Here is a 24,032-nt window from a genome sequence, read left to right as displayed (position 1 = left end):
GGTGCATCGGTGCCCTCCGAGTGTGAACCCCTCCCCCCTTGCCATGTATCAGGGCCAAGTGGAACTTCCCAAGGGAGCTACCCCTGGTGATTATAGTATTGGGGGGGGGGGTTCTGCCCATCACGCCTGCCCCTCTCCACAAGGTAGCTCCATCACTGATAAGTGAGCCTCACCCGCCTCTTACCTACTGCTGCCCTCTTGTGTGGGGAGACTCCCCTTTGCACTGAGGCAGGAGAGGGGCAGCTGGCATCATTGACCAATGCTGGTGGCTGTCACCAGCAGTACAGAGGGGCAAGTAGACACCAATGCTGCACATGATCTTGCTTGTTTGATCACACTACACTGCTGTGACCTGGCTTGCCTGACAAGGTCAAGACTCTTTCAGTCTAAGGAGAGCAGCTAACACGTCTTGCCTCAAAGTGGCTCAATGGGAGACATAAGCCCAGGGGCACCATAGGTCACCGTCTGTATATACACTAATTCTGCATGGCCCCGGCCTCTAGGGAGCATTGCATTGTGATCCTGCCCCTTGTACAGAGTGTGCCAAACTCTCTGAGCCTCATAAAGGATTTCTTTGGCCTGTGTCTTTTGGTCAGTTGGCTGTACATATGCTCCACGGGTGAGAATCCAGCCCAGATGGTGTCTTTAGAGAGGGGGAAATTGCTCACGAGTAGTTCTGTTTCTCTGGAGATATTGTCTGGCAGGATTCTCATCCCACCCAGCATCCCCCTCCCTCCCCCACCATTTGGATTTTCTTTGAGGAGGGGGTGATGTGTGTGGGGTTCACAGTCTAGGCAATCACGTACTAGATACGCAAGGCCCATTCCTGATCTGCACTGCTCGTCGCTAGAGCGAGAAAGGGGGTTGTTTATATTCTTGTGGAGTGAGATGCCTGCATGTCTCACACTGGAGACATGAGACCCAGCAGTGAGAATCCAGTGAGATGATCCAAGAAGCAGAATGACAGAGAACTAATTTGCCATTACCCACCTTCATTCAATAGGTACATAAAGCTCTGGGATCCCAGGACAGAAAGAAGGGCAACACACCATTACTCCGATTCCCCAGAAAGAACACACATGGATTATGAAGTGGGGGAGAGGAGGGATTTTCACTGGTGATTTTAATTAGCAATTAGTAAAGAGATTTTTAACTCAAATGTAGTTTCAATGCTAACATACAGCTGCAAGAGCAGAAGGTCTACTAAAACGTCAGACACCTTTGCAAAGAAGTGCCTATGAAATATCCTGGGAATTGGATGGAAAGATTTCATCAGCAACAGAGAGATCCAAGAAATCACCAACCAGTAGCTCATCTCCACTAGAATCAGAAGGAAGCGCTGGACATATGTAAGGCATGTACTCTGGAGACCAACACAACAGAGCAGCTGGAAGCAGCAGCAAATGACAGAGAGGAATGGCCGGGAGTGGGACTAGTCTCCACCCTGTGCAGGATGCAATAACGATAAATGAGATCTGGAATCCAGGCACCTTGGTATTTAAACTAGTACCACACATGCCCTGTCTCCTACCCAGGCCACCCTCCCAGGCTCGCTGAAGGCCTGGCTTCCTCCAGCACCTGGCGCAAGGGAAGCCAACAACTGGCACCTCTGGGCAAGGGTGTGTTACAAACAGCAACAATCCAGGCGACAGGTTCTGGGTTTGTATCAATCTGGTTTGAGCTCCCCCAGCGGTTTGCACAGACCGCACCAGTTCAAGCATTAATAAGGGCCCATCATCAGTCCAGATTTGGTCCTATTTGCACCCCAGAAAGTCCACAGACCTACCCTGCAATAAGGGGGAAGGCGAGTCTGGCCACTAGCCGTATAAACTCCACCCACACCCCCCCTTGAGATCTGTGCATCTCCAACCGGATGGTTTGGCAACCCCCGCGTCACCGCTCACTGCGGGGCTGCATAGCCCGGTCCGAAAGAGATGGACTGTCCCTTTAAAGCCAGACTGTGCGAAGCCCTTCCCACAGCGGGTCAGCTGATGGGGGCTCCAAGCCGGTGCAGAGCAGCGTCCTCCTCGTGCCCCCCGCCCCCAGCTTTGCAATGCACGCGCCCCGCACAGAGCTGCTCCCTCCACTGTATCCCCATCGGAACTCTTAAAGGGCCAGGCGGGCTCCGGCTCTGCACCAGCAGCCGCTGCTGCGGGGCTCAGGTGCATTGTGGGACAACAAAAGTTACTTTCAGTTCGGAGTGCGGAAGGGGAGCAGGGGCGCAGGACAGCTGCGCTGGGGGCCCCCCAGCCGCGGGGGCAGCGTGGGGCTCTGTCTGGGCACGAGGATCGGGTGGACAGTGCAGCAGGTGGGGAAGGGTAGCTGGGGGGCGTGGGGAGCGGATGCAAAAAGAGAAGTTGGTGCAGCTCGCCAGACTGTGGCCTGGGGGGAGGAGGGGGCAATGCCCACGTTGCCCACGCTGCCTTGAGCCCCGCTAGGCCCTGCTTTGCCCCCTTGCAGTGAGATGTGCCACCAGGTGCCCAAGGGGACCATACCCATTAGCGGAGTCTGTGTCCTCTGGCAGATGGATTGGCTGCGTGATCAGGCTTTGCAAGTTACTGCAATGGGAGGGGGGAGGGTCTGGAGCCAACAGCTCCCCATGAACCCCACCAGCAAAAGAGGCACTGAGCCAATCTGGGCTGGGAGTCGCCTCCCCAGGGGGCTGGGACCCACTGGCTGGGGTCCTCTGCACGCCTGATGTGGGCCTAAGATGCAGGCTGGGGCTGGCCCAGGGGAGGGGTTAGGATTGGGGTCCAGGCTTTGCACAACTTGAGTGCTTTGCTAGCAAAGTGCCGTTAAACACAACTGTTACCACTGGAAGGTTTTTCCTTCCCTTGGTGATTTCTTGTGTTGACCTAGAAGCATTTCTGCAGGGGCCTGGGGAAACTAATGTAAACTCTTCAGTGCAAGATGCCAAAGTGTCTCTGATGGTTCGAGCTGGAAATCCTGAGAGTCTGAGTTTTGGGTACTGACTTCTCAGACTTGAGAGTCCCAGGTTCAATTCCTAGTTCCGTCAAAGACTTCCTGCGTGGCATTGGGCAAGTCACTTAGCTTCTCTGTGCCTCAGTTTCCCCATCTGTATAATGGGATGAATTGAATGTCTTTTCAGCATGGGGGGGGAGAAGTGCATTTAAAGATAGTGAGGTGCTCACTGCAGTAATTGGAGCCATATAAATATCTTAGAGAGTAACTAGAGAGCCAGGGTGGGTGAGGCCATATCTTTAATTGGACCAACTATAATATAAGATATGGCCTCCTCCACCTTGTCTCTCTAATATCCTGGAACCACTAAGCTACCACTACACATAGCTAGTAATCAGCGTAATGGGACTTCACAAATGAACGCTGAGTTTCTGATCAACACTGACTTGCTCAAGCCTTGGTGCCGAGAGCAAGTGATTTGGCATGAAGTGCACCAGCGGGTGTGCAGACACAAATCTCTGATGTATCCCAACCCTAATCCCATTTAAACTCCTCTGGATTTCAGTTGGCTCCGGATTATGCCCCCAGAGAGGCTCTGCATAACAGATCCACTTTTAATCATAATTGCAGCATATACCCTGCAATCCCCAGCTCTGCTCCTGCCTTATTGAATAAGTTATTAGTTCCACTGGGAGTTTCACTCTGGTCAAGCTCTTTGGAAGCCCATTCCCTGGTAGGAGTGTGCATACATAGGTCTACGTCCATCTCTGTAAAAGACATTTTGTCTGTTACTTTCCCGGCCTTAATATTTCCTTGTGTAACAGCAGCTGTATCCAGGGAAGGTGAAAAAACAGTCACCAACCCCTCTGCGGAGGGCTCGGTAAGCAGCAGAAGCACCACTGAGCGCCTGAAGGAGCGTAACACTGAACGATGGAAGATATCCCACCAGGAGATCTGGACACAGCTGCTGGTGGGGATCAGAACAGTTCAGCGACAGTGTGTCTGCATTTGTATCCAGGCATGCAGGACAATGCCAGTCCAGATCTTGACCAAGGCCTTGCTGCACAAACTGGTTAGTTGCTTGGGGTTGGTGAGGTGGGGAGTGGCTGGGAGGAATGGATCCAGAAGCTGGTAATCACTGGGCACCATGAGTGGGAGATAAACCCAGCAGCAGAGGAAAATCCCTCGCTGTGCTCTTAGGAGAGAAGAAGAGGGAGTGTAGGAAGAGTTGTCTGGAATGGCTAATTATCTCCATGCCACTTTATTAACCCATCCCTTTACATACTTCCTGGGCTTATAAAGCCCACCCCAGGGAGACTCTGGCCAGCCGCTATGAACTAAACCCACTTCTGTCATTCAAATAACCAAGGAACACATGGATAGTAAGTGGTGCCTTTGTACAAGCAGTGCACAAATAGCACCCGAATGACCCTTAGCCTCTGGGACAGCTGTTCCACAAAGGTATGAGTGAGAAGTAGCAGCAAAGTCTACTGTGGTTGGAGCAGGAGCGTGGGGGTCAAGACATGTGGGTTGTGTTATTAGAGGACTGAACATAGGACTGGGAACTCGAAGCTCCTGAAGTCTAATCTAGCTCTGTGCAGCCTTGACCAAGTCACTCAGGTCAAAGATAGCAAAAGTGGTCACAGGTTTGTGAATGTCACAGTTTGTGGGTGTCCTGTTTGAGACCCCACAGGCCTGGCATTTACCGATGCTGCACGCTGCAGCCTTCATCAACTTCTAATGGAGTGGCACTGGCTCCGGTATCTCAAGTTGAGCATCCAAAAGTCGACAGCTACTTTTGAAGATTTGGGCCTTAAACTCCAGTCTGGTTCCTCTCTGTAAAAGAGGGAGGAAGATGGATTGATTCCCTAAGGGTTAGCTAGTAAACGTATAGCGCTTGGAAGATGGGTGCTGTGTAACTTGTTCATTGCATTATGTTATATAGTATCAGTCCCTTTTTGGGAAACATCACTAGCCCAGATTCTGCTCTTCAGCAAGAAGCAACTCACATTCTCACCCAGTGTTTAACTTTTTTCTTTTTTTTTTTAAACAAAGCAGGTGCTTCCGTGAAGCACTTGACCACCCTGACAGACAGACAGAGAGGCAACGAGGTCTCTGCCCCCCCAGCAACCCTCGACAGTGAGTATGACAGGTCTTCAAGATCATATTCTCAGAGGCACAACTTCTGCTGTGAAACACTTCTAGGAAAGGCTGTGATCCAAGACTCCAAAGTTTTGGCATTTCTTTGGTGTTCAGCAAATAACTGTGAATCCCACTACCAAAGTGTGTGTCTTGTCCCGCTCTAGGGGCAGGGCCACGTAGAAGATGATAGCTTCTACTGCTGCCAGTTACTCTATTAGTTCACATAGCAGAGGACCGTGCTGTGAATCCAAAGATCATGGATTTTTGGGGTGGGTTTTTTTTTTGAATTTTTCCAAGTTTTCCTTTTTTAAAGACCTTAGGAAATTGCATTAAAATATGGTAAATAAACATTCAGGTTAGAAAGTCAAGCTTTCAGAAGGTAGGAAATGCCAGAATTAAGGTTGCCTGTGCAACCTAACTTGGCCCGCTGTGTGCGTGTGCATTATGACACAGTATTTAATTACGTGATCACATACTGTTTTGAACACCGAAACCCTGCCTCATGCAGTGCCCAGGATGGCTGGTGCTACGCGAATGAGCAGCTTGTCAATATTCTGTTTTCTTCTCACTGCTCGGTGTGTCCCCAGGCCTTATTTACTGCACACTGTTCTAACCCTGCTCTGAATACAGAATTAGAATTTCCTCATGGGCTTTTCTGCAATACTCTTCACTGTGGCATCGGAATGTTTTACAAACATGAAGGAATTTGGCTTCATAACACCCCTGTGAGCTGAGGGGATTATTGTTACCATAGTACAGGTGGGGAACTGAAGCACAGAGAGAATAGGATAAAAGTGTCCAGTAATTGTGGGTGCCCAATCTGAAAGGGCGAGGGCTGATTTTTCAGAGTCCTTAGCATTAAAGAACATTTCAGACGTTCAAAGAACAGCTCCCATTGACTTCAGCTCTTCTGTATGTCAGATTCCGGGGGGTCAGGGTGGGCCCCCAGAAAATGAGGCATGCACAATTAGCGGCTACCCGCGTAAAGTCTGATGTAAGTGACTTGTCCAGCATCACAGAGGAACTCTGGCAGAGGCAGGGGTAGAATCCAGTTCTCCAGGGCTACATTCACCCACCTTAACCATGAGACCCTGCTTGCTCTTCCTGCAGTCCCCTGCCTCCTTCGCTGCACACCTGTCAGCTTCTGCAACAAATGAGACAGGGGCCTTACAGACAACAGCCTCCTCTGCACAACCCAAGTACATTCAGCCTGTGCAGTGAATAAGGATGGGGCCTGTGGGAAAAATGCCCCAGGTTTCACAGCTGTTTGCTAACAGCAAAGGAACATTGAGAGTCAGGGAACTTCCACGGTCTCGAGGGGAATGTACTGCAGTGGACACAAAGTCTTCGGCCTCTGTCCCGTCCGTCTTGTCCCTGCCCCCTCTTCACCCTACCCTGCACTCCAGCCTCCTTGCCTAGCCAGTCTAGTCTTCCCCCTTGGACTCATGCCTCCCTGCCCCTCCACGCCTGCATCCATCTCTCTGGGTCAGGCCAGGTGGAAACTCAGCCTGGAGTGGCCTGGCCGATGTCACACCTCTGCGGGGTTGAGGGGGGCTGCCTCACAAAATGGTTACCTCTGGTATCACAATGGTCTAGGACTCCTGCTTTGGCATAGATACACACTTTACTGCAGCTGAACGTCCGTGCTGTCCCCGGTGTCCTCTGTAAAGTCAGAATGGCTGAGACCTTCCTGGGTGATGATAAACCATGAGCCCCACGGATGACTGACCCTGGTGATATTCCAAACACAGAGTTGTCAGCGATGCTTGTAGCTGCTCCCCTCGCTTCATGCTGACTCGGCCGTTCTAGGCTTCGCAGTAACCGTCCCAGAATCCTGCGGGACGGAGTTCTGTGCTATCCGCCCCTTGTTGGAGGAACCTCCCCCGGGTGGAACTACCTCGATTCTGCTCTGGAACAGGTCACCACTTCAACTCTTTTTGTTTAAACGAGGCAGGTACATCCCTGAAGCACTCGACCACCCTGACAAACAGACAGAGAGGCAACGAGGTCTCTGCCCTCCCAGCAACCCTCGACAGTGAGTATCACAGGGCTGCGAGATCCCACGCTCAGAGGTGCCGCTTGCGATGGGAAAGACGCTTGTGTGCTAGGGCCAGTGTCCCTTAACCTTTTTGATCCCAAGGACCAAAGTGGGATCAAACTGTGTCTGGGAGATGTCTGGGACTGGTCACTGAGACACTGCACTAGGCTCTGTCCTCAGCCCTGTGGGCCAGGGAGAGGAGAGAGCAGCTTTTGCAGCTAAGACACCAGTACATGTCCACTCTTCCTCCTTGTCTCCTGCAAGTCACATGGGGCACTCCCACTGTTTCCACAGTGGGGTGCTAATCAGGGCATCCAGCGGGACATTGTCCTTGCGTCTCCCTCCTACAGTGAAATTGTTCCCAGAGCATTTTTACTGCATCCCATTTGTTTTAATGCTACGTCCATTCCTCCCCGGCACTAGTTAACCAATAGCAGGTTAGTTTTAAAACAACTAGCCTGGTAAGTGATGGTAGGAAAAAAGTGTCATTTCTCCATGTTTTTATAGCTCCCCAGTCGCTGTGAACCTTGTTGTAAATCTTTCAAACAAGATCAGTCGGATATTTTATTGTATTTGTGTTGTTTGTATTTGCCTCGTCTGAATGGGACAGTCAGCAAGTTAAAGATTAGGTTGAACAGGTAAATTTTTAAAAAATAAAATGTTTATCAAACCGAAATGTCAGTGGAGGAATGTTTGTATGAAACTAAAAAACAAAAATCTGTGATAGTTTTTGTTTTAGATACGAACATCCCTGCGGCTCCTGCACCCCAAACCTTGCAAGGCAGTGCTAGTGCAGAGGAACTTGAATGCAAAACTAGCCAAAGACAGTCAGTTTGTGGCTAACTGGGCAAACGGATGCCAAGCAGCAGCGCTGGTGGTAAATGGCAAGGCCTCAGTCCAGCAGACATCTAAACACGTGTGTAACTAATATGCATGAAGAGTTGCAGTGACTCCATACATTGGCATCTGCAGATGAGGTCCTCCAGTGGGATCTCAGAATTATTTTTGGTGTGAGGCTGGGAGTAGAGCTAATAGGTAGGCAAGGGGTTTTTGGTTTTTTACAGATCCGATCTTTATCCCAATAATGTTTCTTATTTTATCCCCTGGTTCAGTGAGAGCAAGTTTTCTGAGCAGGATTAGTGAGGAGGAAAAAACCCAACTCCTAATTCACCCATTTTGGCTCAGTTGACTCTACCCTACACTCCCACCAGAGCACAGAATGGGAAGCCATAATGCAGCTGCCTGATCTTGCCTAGGCTGTACACGTACCTGCCTGTATCTCCAGACAGCAAATACTAAAGGACATAATTCTAACATTTTGTTTCCTTTCCAATACCAGCTTTGTCCATCCACCAGTTGGCTGCTCAGGGTGAACTCAGTCAGCTGAAAGAGTATCTCCGAAAAGGTGTGTGCATCGAACTTCAAGTCTGTCTCTCCTTCTCCTTCTCCCACTTTATCCTGGTTTTTAGGGACAATTTAAGTTTTTGATGTAGAACTTTAAGTAATGGCTGCAGAGAGTCCTAAGCACGTATCTGGCTGGTCTTCCCCATTGCTTCAAGAGGCCTCTCCTGGAATAGGAAGCGTGTGACGCGCGATAGCACTTTGATCGCAGGGGAGCTGCCTGGTGATGTTTGGCTCTGCGTGATAGGCTAGAGACATGGCAAACGCTCAGACAGCCAAGGGAGGCCATAGCGGAGGCTGCAAGGGCAGAGCCTCTCCCCAGCTCCAGCCTTGCCTTTGCATTTACTGTGCTGAATAGCTGGTGTCCTGGTGTGAGCAGTCAGCAGGAACAAACCCCAGGTGCCATCACAGAAGCTTTTCCTCAAAGGAGACTAGTTCTACCTGGAAGCCAAGCCCAGTTCACACAACCCCAGACTGCTCTAGTTGGAGCACCAGCAGGGTAGTCGTCCCCGCTGAAAACGGGCCAATCTCTGTCTCACAAGCAGCCAGTAGATAGCCTGCCTCTGTGCAAGGCTAAGGGGAGGCTGAGATTAACCCCTTCTTCCCCAGGGATCAGGTAGTGCTCCCATACGTCGTAGCACCAATTCTTCTACAAAATTCATTTTGTATTTTCCCTCCATTTTCTTCCTGATTTGTTTTCCTTCCCCCATATCCCTCCTGGAGCCTTGCTGTTCCCTTCGTTGCCGGGGCCAGGCTCTGAGCCAGTGTTCTAGGCCCAAGAGAGCAACAGACAGAGTGGTACATGAGTGAACTGGGAAATTCCTCTCTCTTTGGGAGCACTGAATTTTTTTAAGGACACAAATGCTCCTCTGGGAGCAGTGGGGGGACAGGTGACATGCGACCTGAGCATAGGATTGGTAGCCAGGAACCTCTCTGACCTCTTCTCCTGCTCTGTGACCTTGGGCAAGTCATGCCACCAGTCCGTGCCTCAGTTTCCGCATGTGCAAAATGCAGCTAATGCTACTGAACCAGGGGGTGCAGAGGAATATTCTTATGACTGCAAAGCCCTCTGGAGGCTGAGTTCTTGTAACCATGGGAGCAAACGGTGGATGGTCCGTATGTACAAGGCTCTTTTTTTCTTGTCTGCTCAGGGGAGAACTTGGTGAACAAGCCTGACGAGAGAGGCTTCACTCCTCTGATCTGGGCCTCTGCCTTCGGGGAGATTGAAACAGTCCGTCATCTGCTAGACTGGGTAAGAGCCCAACCCAGCCTGGGTGTTTATATTGGCTGGCGGTTGGGCGAAGATGCCCCTCTGGATTTCTCCCAAAATTGAGTGCCCTGCGCTGACCTCTCCTGGGCACACAGCACAGACCGTAGCTGAGCCTGGCAATGGCTCAGCTTAGTCAGCCATGTTTTGATGGAACAAAACAAAGCGCTTTCCCTTGCTCTTTCCTACTGCCTCTGGGATGAAGGGGCCACCTCCGTTGTACTTAACCCTGGAAATCCAGTCACAAAACTTGCTCCTACACTTTGAACCCCCATCTCTCTTCCCTTACCACCCCTTCCCATTGTGCTAGTTACAGTATCGGTGTCGCTGAAAAGTCTCTGCTGACCCCAGGGCAAGTCGGATTTCCACCCAGCCATGCTATCTCCTCCTCAGGTCTTCACAGCAGGGTGGTTTTTACTGGTGGATTTATCAGCGGATTTTTTTCCAGGGGAACAAAACAGATACATTAACCTTGCAAAACTGTTTTTCCAACATCTATTATCAGACAGTTCTGATTGAGCCATCTGTAGGCTAAGTCAGGAGCTTAAAGAGCCTTATCTTGCGACTTGCAATAGCTGTTTGTAATTAAAGATCTGCATATTGGTAATTTGAGATCCGCCTTATCGCTGGGCTGCATAATCCACTGGTATTTTTGCTCAAGTATTTTTACGTTTAATAAACTCTGTGCTGCATTGTCCTCGGGCTGCATCGTTTGACTGGGGCCTTTAGAAATGTGTTAGTTACAGTCCTGAAGCAGTGGAGGGTTTATTGTTAGCTTTCGGACAAAGCAAAATTCCTTGTTGCATGGGGTGTTTAATCGAGGGGAAGCTGCTACCCCCAGAGGGTTCAGAGAAGAGCCACAAGAATGATTAAAGGGTAAGAAAACCTGCCCGATAGTGATAGACTCCAGGAGCTCAGTGTATTTATTTTAACAAAAAGAAGGTTAAGTGACTTGATTGCAATCTAAGTATCTACCCGGGAAACAGATACAGTAAAAGCTGTTTTATCTGGCACGTTGGGGGAATGGGGGGTGCTGGTAAGTGAAAAGTGCTGGTTAACTAAGAGGGAGGGAGTTTGGGTGTGGGAGGGGGCTCAGGGCACGGGAGGGAGTGCAGGAGGAAGCTCGGGGTGCCGCATGCGAGTGGCACTCACCTTCAGTGGCTCCCTGCAAGCGGTGACCTGTCCCAACTGCTCCTAGGCAGAGGTGCGGCAGGCAGGGGCTGTCCCCGCATCTCCCATGGGCCACAGTACCTGGCAATGAGAGCTGTCAACCCAGCACTTAGGGTGGAGCAGGGGCAGTGGGCAGAGCTGTCTGCCGCGCCTCCGCCTAGGAGCAGCCAGGACAGGTCACAGCTTGTGGGGAGCCGCCCAAGGTGAGCACCCCCCTAGATCCATCACCCCACCCCCTCCAGTACTCTGAACCCTCATGGCCATTCCTCTGTGAATTGGAGCCGCTCAGGTGAGCGGATAAGCCTGGGCATGTGTGTGCTGGTGAAGTGGCACGTCACACAGTGGTAACCATGAGCGAACAGAGCTTTGACCCTCCCAGTGCATTTGTGTGTGACCTGTTTTCTTCTGCATTGTCCTGTGCCCAGGGTGCGGACCCCCACGTACTGGCTAAGGAGCGAGAGAGTGCATTGTCGCTGGCCAGCACCGGAGGATACACTGACATAGTGACCATGCTGCTGGAGAGAGATGTAGATATCAATATATACGACTGGGTAAATGCACTGGTGCTTATTGCCAGTATCACTCCCTGGAACAGCCATCCTGGGCTTTTGCTGTTGCGAAAGGTTGGCTTTAAAAAAATATCCTGCTTATGGCGGAGGTTAAAAAAATTAATTTGAAAAAGAAACACCGATGCCAAGCTGGGGAGAAATTCATTGCTCCCTACATCAAGCCCATTGGTCTGTTTTCAGTTAAGATTCCACATAGGACCAGGAGTGTCTTGAATGCCTCCTTCAAGGACCAGGCAAAATCATTTTGTTAATGAACTGCCCATCCTGGGGAACTTAGGAGACTTTAAAGTGGCCCCTTCAGAGAGGCAATTGCTCATTCCCTGCGCTGGTTTACAAACTACAGGCCAACACAGTTAGAAATAAAATGAAAACAAACGTCTAACCCACCTAAAGCTCCAGAGAATGCAGAGCCTTGAAAAATCAAACCCAAAGCTCCAGCCAGCCCAGAGAGACACAACCACGAGATGTGGCACAAGGGCAGGCCTGGTATGCCGCTGAGATCTCACCCCCTCAGACAGAGCTCCCAACTCAGCCTGAAGAGCAGCAGAATCGAGTCCTTAATTTACACAGTTCTTCCGTTGCGACTTGCTCGGGGTGCTGCTATGGCGGGTGGGTGGTGGGAGCGCGGTGGCCAGCTGAGCTCACCCCAAAGCTGCTGACTCTGTTTAGCTGCCGCATGACACCCTGTGAAATTTCTTTGAGTTCTGATGGTACCTGAGCGTTTGGCGTCCAGGTGAAGTTCAGGGCGCGCTCTCAGGGCTGCCATCTCCTGTGTCCCTGCAGAACGGAGGCACCCCATTGCTGTATGCTGTGCGTGGCAACCACGTGAAGTGTGTCGAGGCTTTACTAGGTAACAACAGATTTTCACATGCTGATTTTTAAGTGATTGTTTACTGCTAACTCTGCCTGGAAGTGCTGACGTGGGGAGAGGCATGGAGTTATTTGGGTATCAGAAGGTGACGTGCATCCCTGGACAAACAGTAGCACGTAACAGATGGGCCAGAGCCAGGGCTCCCGAGACCCAAAGCTGCAGCGAGTTTCCAGTGCTTGCACCTTGTCCTGGGTCTCTGCATGGAATGGCCAAGATAAGCAAAGCCTGTGTGTCACGTGCCAGGTCATTCAGCTCCGGCATCTCAACTCCGAGCATTTACAATGGTCCTTCTGCTATTTCCTGGAGTGGGCGCCCAGCCTGAGCCGGGGAAGATCAAAGCCCCCAGGCTGGCCCTAGAGCCCGCTGCTCCGTAGAGGGAGACGAGCTGTCTGTGTAGAGAGGGATCTGCCCCTGAGCACACGCTCCTGTCTGCTTTCAGCTCACGGTGCTGATCTGACGACAGAAGCAGACTCTGGCTACACCCCCATGGATCTGGCCGTGGCATTGGGACACAAGAAAGGCAAGTGTCCTGCCCTTCGGACTATCTAGAATGGAGGGGTTGGACCCGAACCCTGCCCCACTCCAGTACGGTTCCTCAGTGCCGAGTGCCACCCATGGCATCCCCTAATCTGCACAGATACAGGATCGTCCCATTTTCCTGCTTCCTGAATTTGGCCCAAAAATCAGATTCTCTAGAGAGGCATTAACACAGCACAGCTCACACTCAGCTGCTCACAGGGGCCAAGCCGGGGAGGGGTTGGGTGCAGTACGTGGTCAGCCAAACAGAAACTCCTCATCTAAATTGCCAACGTCCAAGGGGATGCTGGAAGCAGAATGACTAAGAAACCCCAGTGGTTGCTTCCATGTTGGGAGTGCACAGAGACTGACCACACTTCAGCTGTGCCTGTTTGAAACTTTACTGGTGTCTCTTCTCTTTGTGCCCATTAGTCCAACAGGTTATTGAGACCCACATCCTCAAGCTGTTTCAGACCAAGAAACTGGAGTGATGCTGGCTCATGCTCCCTGGCTGAGAGAACCAGGGCTTTGCTGTCTCCAGATGCTGCATGGGAACAAGGTGGCCAGACACGCTGTCTCTTTCCAAGGGCTGATGCTCCTGCAGCAGATCTGCACTGCCACGGCTGAGCGAGCAGGTGTGGAGGGAGCTTTAGAAGCTGGGCTGGCAGGAAATCCCTGATGGAGGAGGAGCTGTTAATTCTCCAAGCAGATGGCAAAGGAGAAGCCTCCCACACACAGCGAGACACTGAATTGTCCAGGTAGCTGCATTTCTGCTGTGAACAAGACTGCAAGCCGCCTCCCTCTGCCCCCTGTGTATTAAATATTGCCTAAAGCACCGTGCCTGAGTGCAGTAGCCATGGAGTGGGGGCTGTGTTGGGAACTGGGACTTGCTCAGAGAAGTGCTCTTTGGGATGCTGCCTGTTCTTCAGATGGGGTGAGGATGAACCCTGCCGCCTTCCAAAAGGAGGCCATCGGGGGATTGAAAGCCTGCCCTGTTGGGGCAACCCTCTTCCCCGGCCCACGCCATGGCCATTGACCATGCTTGTTGCAATGGCTTAGGGAGGGTTCAGGTCAGTGCACAGCATGCTGATCATGCTGCATCGAGCCCTGGGGGAAGCAGGGTAAGTGGGGAGACCGTCTGCTCGACAATTCCCTACCTCCCTGGGACTAGACTGCCTAATCCTAACCAGAGCCCCCCTCACCTTGCTATTCAGACCAGCCGCATAGGGCTTGAAAACGCCGCCCTGCTGCACTTACCCTCGCTCCCAGGGTGGACAGAACAGGCAGCAGCGCTGGGAGTCCTGTCCCACAACCAGCCTCGTGGGTCATGGGGCTTCCCTCCATGGTGCTTGGTGACAAATAAGCTGTTGTGTCTTTGGAGGGGAGAACTCTGCTGCTTGTATCTTCAGACCTTGCAGCATCAGCTGGGCAGCAGCAGGTTAGTTACAAGTGAGCCTGCAAATCCCCTTAAAGGCCCAGTCCCCCCCGTGACACTCATTGAGGTTTATGCCTTCTCATGTTAGTAGATGGTTAAATCACTCCCCCACCAGCACTGCATGTGCTTCAAATCTCACCTCTTTAAAGGGCCAGTTACCCGCTCTAGTTCAACCGTGATTAAAACAAGGTGTCCCTCAGTGATCCCAGGGAAGCCCTGAGCCGCTGTGTTGCCCTGGCCTGCAGGGCAGCCCCGGTGAGCGAGCCACCATCTCTCCGTCCAGAATGGGCTGTTGGGTTGGACGGATGGGACCAACAATGTGCTGGTGGAGCCGCTGGGGTCAATCCCATGGCCACCAATTGCACGTTGCAGGGAGCATTAGCAGCAGTTTCTGCCTGGTTCCCTCCAGTGACCATGGTGCATCTTTGCAGCATTGTTCCAAGCTGCTGCGTGGGTGGATTTCCTTCCTTCTCCCCCCCCCCCCCCACAGCTTCTTCCCCCCCAGCACTGAGGGCCCTTTCCTGTTCATCACCTGCAACACCTCCACCTGTCCCTGCCACCCTCCCACTTCCACATGCCTATTTTAGCCTCCGCCACCAAACACCACCCTTGACTCTCCCCACCAGCTGTTGCCCTGTTCCCATTTGTCCCTTTCAGTGCTGGGGTCAGAGGCACTGCCCCTCGTTAGTTCTCTGGGCAGGCCCCTGGGGTGCCCTCTGGAGACAGCTCCATGTCGCCTCCATCCGTCCAGTCAGCTCATCTCTGCGCATGGCCCCGTCCGCTCATCGATAGAATCCAGCCACCAACGTTAAAGTCCACATGGTCCAAGCTGAGCTCCCACATTTTCTCCTTAAGTGTCCATTGCTGCGTGGAAACCTCCGCTAGCCCAGCTGCCTTCTCCCAGGCCCAGAACCTGGGCATCATCACATGGGCAGCATAAGACTGTTTAAGGTGCTCTAGGCGCATCACTGGGTAGCCATGGCCTGGTTCATGCTTGTGTGCACCGCCACCCTCTGCCAGCTGCAGTCGAAGCTGGGACTTCAGTTAGAAGAGAAACCAGCTGAATTACATGCAAAGCCATTAGCTTTGAACCCAAAGAAACCTCACTTGTATCAGACTGGAGAGCTTCTGGTGCATAACTAGCACGTTGCCTTGCTTAACCGAGGGACGACAGTGTTTAATTAACGATGGCGAAACCAAAACAGCCAGAAACCCGGCTCTTCTACATGACGGAGGTGGCTAGTTTATGGCTTTTCCTTTGAATGCTGAAGTCACACAATGATGCTTTCGGGAGGGCGGATTTAGAGAAATGGGTTTGTCGTCTTATTTAAAAAAGAAATCACAGAAACGACCCATTTGAGAGAGAGAAACACAGAGTGTGCAAAGTGGAAAAGGGGTTGGCACAGGGCGATTGGTATAAACGGGGTTAGATTAGAAATGAGCTCGAATGGAATCTGGGCTACGTGATGGGGGCTGGGCTTGGTACCAGAATCAGACCCCCTCCCCCCCAAAAAAAATCAGCGGGGGAATCGTCTGCTCCTTACTTACAGTTGCTTGGGCACTTCCCTGAACAGCACAAACGCTGCATGCAGATGGGCTGAGCTCCCCCAGGCACTGCCCCACTGCTGCCTGGGTATGGCAGGGTGCTTTGGGGCACACAGCCTTGATCATTGGGCTCAGTGGGATTGACTCCCCCATCAGTAAAAGGTCTGGAGCGAGTGGACTGTCGGCTGATTGTTCTTATGTAGGTGTTAATGATACTTTGGACAACTGGTCACAGGCCCTCTGGTCTTATCTCGCCCCCTGCAGAGACGAGGGCAGCTAGCTCCATTCTCCATCACAGCTGAGTGTTAGGGGCTTGAAACTCATCAGGCTTCATGGGCTGCGGCACTGAGAGCAGGAGCCCTAAGGAAACAGGTGTTCCTGGGGGAACAGACACTTCCCAGCTCTTCAACACCAGTTTCTGAGCAAAGCCTGGAGCTGCCACCTCCGTGACCCCACTGGATGGGCAGAGTGGGCCCGAGCTGGGGGGAAAGGAGGCAGCTTCCAAATTCAGTATGTGATTTGTTTAATCTCTACAGAACCACTCACCTGCCCCAAATCCAGTGTGGTCCGGGAGGGAGAACGCATTTATTCAGCCATTAAACATGAGCTTCACCGCGTGACGAGCCACTAGAATACAGCGTGTGGATTGTCATGCACTGTGCAGACAGCCCATGAACGCCACGGTGCACTTCCAGGGATTTTAGATCCTGCTGTGAGGCCACAGCTGGGTGGGGAGGGGGCCAGGATCCCAGCCTTGTTCTGTTAATGCCCACGGCTGTTTTCTGTCTGAGCATTTCCTGGTTTACTTCCAAGTGGCTACATTTCGATTGCAGAACAAGTCTGGCATCTCTCCTCTCTTGTAAGAGGTGCTGTCTGCCAAGGCAAATATGCCACCTCGTGCCAGTTCATGCCACTGGGCCCTACTGGACAGGGTGGGAAGGCAGAGTGCCAGCTGATCAAACACCAGGGGAACAAACCCACTCAGGGTGATGGGCTGCTGTTCTGCCATTTCTGTCCCAGGTTAGAGCTTTTCCCCAAGGACACTGAGGCGATACACGACGATTCTCCCGAAGAAATCCGTGCTGTTCTCAAAGGTGATTTTCAGTTTATCCAGCATGGTTTCTTGTGTCCTGAAGCTGTGGACGGAGCAGTAAAGGAAGAAACAAGGGCAGAGGGGTCCATGACACACGCACAACTTCCAATACAGCAGGAGACTCACTCACCCAGCACAACCCAATCACAGCAGGTAGTGAGCTAGGGAATGTGCTATATTCTCACCAAAAGAAGTTCATCTCATGCCCCCACCTTCCCTGGAACCCTCCGCAAACTTCACGGAGTGCAAGGATTCCATCCAGCACCTGCACCAACAGATTTAAGGCCACCTGCCCTTTGATATGCCTGCGTTAGACAGACCCTGCCCTGTTGATGTTGTGCAGCATTGAAACAACTTATGCAGGGCTGCGGTCGATTCTCCATCACTGGCAGGTTTAATACCAAAATGGCTTGGTTTTCTAAAAGATAATATGGAGCTATACCTATCTCCTAGAACTGGAAGGGACCCTGAAAGCTCATTGAGTCCAGCCCCCTGCCTTCACTAGCAGGACCAACTACTGATTTTGCCCTAGATTCCTAAATAGCCCCCTCAAGGATTGAATTCACAACCCTGGGTTTAGCAGGCCAATGTTCAAGCCACTAAGCTATCCCTCCCCCTGCAAGCTGCCTGACTTCAAGGAAGTCTTATGGCCTGTCCCACATAGGAGGTCAGAGCAGGTGATCACAGCAGGGCCTTCTGGGCGTATACTCCATGGAAGAGCCATTCTAACCTAGCCCATGGGACTCATGGATCAGCGATCACACTGCACTTCCCGTCCGCACCCAGCCCTAGCCATGGTGGTCACGTGCCACCTGCAGCATGTTGCGCGTACACTCAGCAGACCGAGCCCCCAATGGGAAGGGAAGGATATCTGCAGGGCATTGATGTCCTCAGGGTAGAAGTCTGATATCTTCACAAGTTCTTCACCTTTCCTGCCACCTAAGAAGCAAGAGGAGAGGATGGAAATGTCTGCACTGGCTGCTGAGTTAGATTCGCATCATCACTGGATCTACGCTGGGAACTGGACGTCCAACTGTCTTTGGCACTTTTGAAAACTCCCACCCCTATGGCTTTAGTACAGGACTGGAGGTCAGGCCAAGAACTGGGTTTCAGTCCTAATTCTGACACTTAACACTGTAGAAATTATCTGTCCAGGTACCTATATAGCCCTCACTGCTCTAGCCTAGACAAATCACTTCGTCTCTCTGGGCTTCAGTTTTTCTGGTTATAAAATGGGATCAGTCTAGGCCCTGTGAATTCAAATTGGACCAAAGTTCTCCCACACACCAGCACCGGGGAAAGACATTCCACTACAGAGATTTATGCTGAATTAAATACAGTTGATACTGGAACATCTAGTTCAGTGCAATCCTCTGCATCTGGATATACTGCCAGGCATGGCACAAGGCCACCCATTGAGCTGCAGAAGTGAACACAACGGGCTGTGGATTTACCATCCAGTGTGTCGCAAGCTCTTTGGCAAGGTGTTTTCACATGAAAGGCACCGGAGAACGGCAGAGTGCTCTTATGCATAACTGAAAATAATTACAGTGCATCGGCCACAGATCTTTCTCTGGATTAGTTCTTGTCTCAGTTCATCTGGCGTGGCCACAGCATCAGTAGAACATCGTCTGAGCCCCAGTCTGCCTCTATCCTGTAATTAGAGCCCTTCCAATTCCTGAAAGAGACCCTGCAATTGACATGAATGAATGGCACAGAATGCCGCAGGTTGTTCCCCCGCTGGGGAGGCGCTTTACCTTCCAGTGCACACAGCTGGCTCGCAAATCCACCCTGGAACTGAATCTGGAGCTGGGAAACCTTGACAGGCTGTGGAAATTCCAGCATCACCCACTGGGAGGAGCCCTAAGCCAGGAATGAAACGGGAGCGCAGGTTACAGTCAGCTTTCCACAGGGGCCACTTGGCCAGTTACAGGCAGCGATGGCGGAGTCTGCAGGGAGCCTGTAAGGCCCGTAAAGGTGGGAGTGAGCACTGGTTAAAGCGCCGCTCCCCTCCCCTCCCCATGGTTAGCCAAGGCCAGCGCTGTGTGGCTGGAGCTAGGGCACAGCAGAGCCCTGAGGCAGGGCACAGCACATGGCACATGCAGTACTGCGGAGCGATGGCACAGCGGCCAGGCACGAGGAGGCAAGCATGGCAGCCATTCTGTGCTCAGCAATAGCCCCCACGTAATCTGGGCCAATTCCCTGATTCTCGGATGGGACGTTTGCTCCAGCGAGTGGACGTGCCATCATTCCATTTTCCATGGCTGCCCCGACGGAGCAAGCACAGGGGGCGTCTGTGCAGCTCACCTGGTCCGAGTTCCAGCACGTCTCCTCACTCCCGTCGAACATGTGCTTCTTCCCGAACTGCTTGGCATCCCGGTTGAGCACAGAGCTCACTCTGCAGAGACAGAAACCAGAGTCGCGAGGGGACAGGGCTCTGATGCCTAGTACTCCCGCGGTGTCCACAGCCACAAGGCCAGGCTTCTCAGGAGACCGTCTCTAACAGTGGTGCTGCACCGAGACCAGGCTGGGATGGAGCCGGGTGTTTGGGAAAGGTGCCAACTACGCAGCCCCGGAGCCTGAAGTCCCACAGAGCAGGTGCAACTCTGACAGCAGAACAAGCTGCCCCCAACCCCCATCCCCCACAACACTGACCCTTCAGAGCCCCTCTGAGGGCGGGGAGGGGAGGTCAGGTCAGGAGCCACCTGTCTCTGCCGACTCCGATAACAAGTGGCTTCAGGAATGTTCACTGAGCATGAACGAGGCTGAGAGCCATCAAACTCGTTGCACTCAGGGCAGCAGAGAGCCGCCAAGTGGTAACAACATGAGCCTCACCCAGTCCTAGCTCCTTGGGGCTTCAGCCCTGTGTGTGGAGAGCCTAGCATACTGCTGGCATTAGCAACTAAACCATAATCCATGAGTGTTCTGACCCAGGGCAGGTACACCGGGGAAACCAACCCACCTGAGAGCTCATTTTCTCAGGGGGTGGCGGGATTTTCCTTTCTGCTGTGACTCATCCACCAAGGACAAGTTCACTACAGCATGGAAAAATTCAGGGCAGAGATGTTCTTCGGGACATGGAAAGGAAAACTCACCTGCTCACAGTCTGGTTGCAGATCAAGGGCGCCGTGGGCATGTCGCTGCTGAAAGTATCGCTCCTCTCCAGCCAGGGCAACCTCCAGCACACTCCACTGATGAGGTTCGGTGCCAAAGCACCCAGGTGCAGCCTGCGATGGAGGGGCGCCTGGTAATGGGGCTGCAGCAGAGTTGCAGGGTTCAGAGGGGAAAGAGGATCTATTCTCTGTTTGCTGCAGAAAAATTAACATCACAGAACATGGGTCCTGAAATTAAGGAAACACTCCCCAGAACCAGTTGCAGACTCCAGGAGACAAGTAGCTCTATTCATAGAGCAGCCTTAGCCAGCCAGCCGTGCCTTGGCTGGGGGGGGTCAGGAATGATGTGCGGTACCGTATGGGTGGCTGCAGATGCTGCCACACCTGGGTCAGTACCACGGCCCTAGTCCTGCAAAGGGCAGAACCTGAAGTCAGTGGGGCTGCAAGCAGCACAGGGGCCCACCTGCAGAGATTGGGGCCCACGTGAGGCACTAGCCTAGATCCTATTTTGATCCAACCCACCATCTGCAACCCCCAAACAGAAACAAGATTAAAATATCCCCCCAAACAAAACAGTTAATCACAGACTGTGTGAAAACAAGAGGAGTCAGAATGAAAACAGAGGCTGAAAATCCAGCCCCTCTTGCAGTGCGTCCCCCCAGAGCAAAGAAAGCACCCCGAGCATGTTAACAATCCACACACAAAACACCACCCCGCTATTTCCTCCAAGCGGAGAACTGGAGCGTTTCCATCCCAGTGTTCATTTAACTCAAAAACGGCTGGAAAGATCTTGCCCACACTTAACTCCCCACAGCTGCTCTCAGTGGGCACCTGTGGGCACCAATGTAATGTACAGTAATAATGCCCCCTCCCCCCTACCTCCACCCACTTTTAGGCTCAGACCAAAACTGGAAAATACCAGCTCCTAGCACAGTTATTCTGAGAGAGTCCCCAGGGTTTTAGCATCAAGGACTTGGGTTTTATCCTGCTGCCCATCGCTGCAGCCTCAGAGCCCTTCTATGTAAAATCAATAGCAAGCCTAAGGAGGGGGATTCTATCCAGGGAAGGACTCTGAAAAAGATCTGAGGGTCATGGTGAATAATCAGCTGAACCTGGATTATTCCCACTCTGACACTGTGGGTGTAGAGTGCAGGGGCGGCTCTAGACATTTTGCCGCCCCAAGCACGGAGGGTTTGCTCATCCTGCGGCTTTGGCGGACCTGCAGGAGGTCTGTCGAAGCCACGGGACCAGCAGACCCTCTGCAGGTGTGCTGCCGAAGGCACCCTGCCTGCCGCCCTAGCGTCGACCGGCAGAGCGCCCCCAGCAGCTTGCCGCCCCAGGCATGCACTTGGAGTGCTGGTGCCTGGAGCCGCCCCTGTAACAGACCCGTCAGTCTAGCAGGAAAAGATCTAACACGTGAACCAAGGGTTAGAAGTTGAAGCAAGATACCTTTCCACTAGGGACCTTACAGCCGCACTGCTGCAGCTCTGTCCTGTGGAGCCCAGCTCTATTTAAATTAAACCACCCCCAAGGAGCAGCCGGAGCTCCCTCCACAGGAGAGTCTCCTGCCGACCTAGCGCTGTCCACACTAGTGAAACTTGTGTGGGGGGACGGGGAGGGGGTATTCACACCCTGACCGACAGAAGTGCTAGTGTAGACACAGCCTCAGATCGAATCCGGGACAAACTGATGGGGCGGGGGGTAATTAACCAGTGGAATTTCCCACGCGTGGGGGGCTGGATTCGCCATCACGGCCAATGCTTAAATGGCTCCGCATGTTTTCCTAAAAGATCTGCCAGGGGGAAGTTCTAGGGCCCCAGGAGGAGCTGACCCCCGAGGGCTCCTCTGGCCGGAGACTCTTCGCGCCCCCCGCCCAGGGTGTCAGCAAAGCCCGCTCCCAGCTCCACGGCCCAGCGCGGGGTGCCCCGGCGGAGGCCGAGCCTCAGTCCTGCCCCGGCAGCGCCCCCAGCCCGAGGGAGACGAGAAGGAAGCGCCCCCGGCCTCCCGCGGACCTACCCCGGCTCCCGAGCGCGCTCCGCGCTGCGCCCCTGCGTGCGCCCCGGGAACGGGCGGCTGCCGGAGGGAGGCGCACGCTGGCCGGCCGGGGCGGAGCTGGGCTCCGGGCGGGGCTGCCCAGGAAGCCCTGAACTGCTTCCTGCGGCTGCCGGGGCCTCTTAAAGAGACCAGAGCCCCTCTGCCCCCGAGCCCGGGTGGGGGGCTCCAGCCCTGCCTTCCCGGTGGCTCCCCCAGGGTCCCACAGCTAGTCTGGAGAACACAGGAGTCCCGACTCCTAGCCCCTGCCGGGGGGTCCCAGTGCCCACTCCCCTGCTCTAACCACTAGGCACCACTCCACTGCCAAAGCTAGCAAAGGAACCAGGCGTCCTGGTTCTCAGTCCTTCTACCCCTGCCGAAAGGGCCGTGGGTCTGAACTGCCAGGCCCAGAGGTGCCGGGGCTCAGCCCTGGCAGGCCCTGGCACTAATTACGCCCTGCATGGGACCCTCAAGGTAATACATGAATCCTCTAGCATCATTTTATTGCCTCCAGCACACCCCTGTAAGAAAGCTATTAAAGGGCGTGTTGTCTAGTGGGGGAGGGAAGGGGCTTGGTGCCAGGACTCCTGGGTTCTGTGCCTGCCTTTGGGATGGAGTGTGGACTGGCCTTCAGCAGTGCTGACTTCCCACTCCTGGCTTGAACCAGCCTGTGTCCCTGATTAAAATGGGGATAATGCTGCTACCCTGACATGCAGAAGAAGGTGACAAGACCCTGCCAAATAGGGCCACACCTGTAAATCTTACAGAACTGGAGTGGGGGCAGAGCGGACTGGATACAATAGGAGGACGGGAGTGCAGTGACAAAGTGTCCTCAGTGGTCTCTGTGTAAAGGCTGCAGATGTCGCCCTGGAAGTGTTTAACTATTAACCTCAATGTGCGCAACCACCTACCCAGCAGAAAGTAGCTTTTAAAATGCAGATACCAAAAGCGTCTGTGTGTGTGTGAGTGGAGGGATGTGTCATGACTGTACAACCATTCATGTATGTGTGTGCAGCTAACTGTGAGCATGCATGTGTACACAAATGTATGCATATGCACATCACATGTTAGTATTGTGTCTGAGCACATATCGCTGCATGTGCATGAATGGGTGACTCCACACGTGCATGTATGTGAGGATGATTGCGACCCTACAGAAAAGGAGAAATGTGAGGATGATTGCGACCCTACAGGAAAGGAGAAATCCCGGGGAAGCCAGTGCATTTATTCCTGTGCCCCGTCCTCGCCCTGAGCAGCTAATCCCACCCTGGCTAGTGGCTGAACAGACACACGGGACATTTTGTAGGAACAAAATGGGGAAAAATGGAAATATTTTTGCTCTGAATTAAACAGGCACCAGGGCTGTTTTTCCTGCACCATGTTTGTGATAATGACAGCAGGTGTCAGACAGAACCAGGCCGGGTGGTACATTAGCAGCTAGATTGTCTTTCCAGTGCTTTGGCTGATCACTTTAAGCAGAAGTCAATTTTTTCTTTACAACCCCCTAACAGTCTCTAGTGCTTCCAGCTGCAAAGAAAAGGCTCCAAAGGTGGCTCATTGCATTGCCCCCTTCCTCTGTCTGCAGAGAGCAGTAATATTTATTATTACTGTTGAATGAGCGTTTGTATGCAGCACTTTAGGGGTGCCCGGTGCTGCACCCAGTGAGAATGCACGCATGGCTCCTCCCACTGGGTGCTTTCTGACTGCTGGGGCCTGCTCCAGGACTGTAATCCTGTCCCACGCAGCTGCCAAGTGGTTCTGGAAGTGCACGCCAACTTCCTGGGGAAGGCTCTGTAATGGCGCAGAGATGGCAGGGGAATTACTCAGAACAGAACAATCAGGGAAGGAATTAAACAAATTGAAATGATGATCTGGAAATTGCTTGAACGTAACAACCCCAGCCAATCAAGGAATGGCCC

The 24,032-nt window shown here is 52.7% G+C and overlaps 2 protein-coding genes across 8 annotated transcripts; one reads left to right on the top strand and one right to left on the bottom strand.

Annotated features, from left to right (window-relative positions):
* Nucleotides 1-2,025: 2,025 nt before the first annotated feature.
* Nucleotides 2,026-13,731, top strand: RFXANK (regulatory factor X associated ankyrin containing protein). 6 transcript variants are annotated; one of them, XM_075070940.1, is made up of 10 exons: nt 2,026-2,162; nt 3,750-3,994; nt 4,978-5,061; nt 7,019-7,099; nt 8,442-8,507; nt 9,655-9,755; nt 11,366-11,491; nt 12,293-12,359; nt 12,820-12,900; nt 13,329-13,731. In XM_075070940.1, the coding sequence occupies exons 2-10, from the start codon at nt 3,853-3,855 to the stop codon at nt 13,385-13,387; spliced, it is 807 nt and encodes a 268-aa protein (XP_074927041.1). In that variant the 5' UTR covers nt 2,026-2,162; nt 3,750-3,852; the 3' UTR covers nt 13,388-13,731. The 6 variants fall into 6 exon arrangements, with proteins under 6 accessions (XP_074927041.1, XP_074927043.1, XP_032657080.1 ...); XM_075070942.1 differs by having other exon boundaries at nt 3,747-3,994; nt 4,981-5,061; XM_032801189.2 differs by having other exon boundaries at nt 3,747-3,994.
* A 2,325-nt stretch (nt 13,732-16,056) lies between these two features.
* On the bottom strand, nt 16,057-22,188 carry NR2C2AP (nuclear receptor 2C2 associated protein). Of its 2 annotated transcripts, none has more exons than XM_032801654.2 (6): nt 22,099-22,188; nt 20,065-20,277; nt 19,277-19,367; nt 18,727-18,832; nt 17,841-17,908; nt 16,057-17,014 (listed from the first exon to the last, which is right to left on the bottom strand). In XM_032801654.2, the coding sequence occupies exons 2-6, from the start codon at nt 20,103-20,105 to the stop codon at nt 16,898-16,900; spliced, it is 423 nt and encodes a 140-aa protein (XP_032657545.1). In that variant the 5' UTR covers nt 20,106-20,277; nt 22,099-22,188; the 3' UTR covers nt 16,057-16,897. The 2 variants fall into 2 exon arrangements, with proteins under 2 accessions (XP_032657545.1, XP_032657615.1); XM_032801724.2 differs by having other exon boundaries at nt 20,065-20,491; nt 22,099-22,170.
* Between the last annotated feature and the right edge of the window lie 1,844 nt (nt 22,189-24,032).

Source organism: Chelonoidis abingdonii, chromosome 11 (genome assembly GCF_003597395.2).
Source record: "Chelonoidis abingdonii isolate Lonesome George chromosome 11, CheloAbing_2.0, whole genome shotgun sequence".
Classification (NCBI taxonomy): Eukaryota; Metazoa; Chordata; order Testudines; family Testudinidae; genus Chelonoidis; species Chelonoidis abingdonii.
Note: the sequence above shows the minus strand (reverse complement) of the source record. Positions and strands in the feature narration are given on the sequence as shown.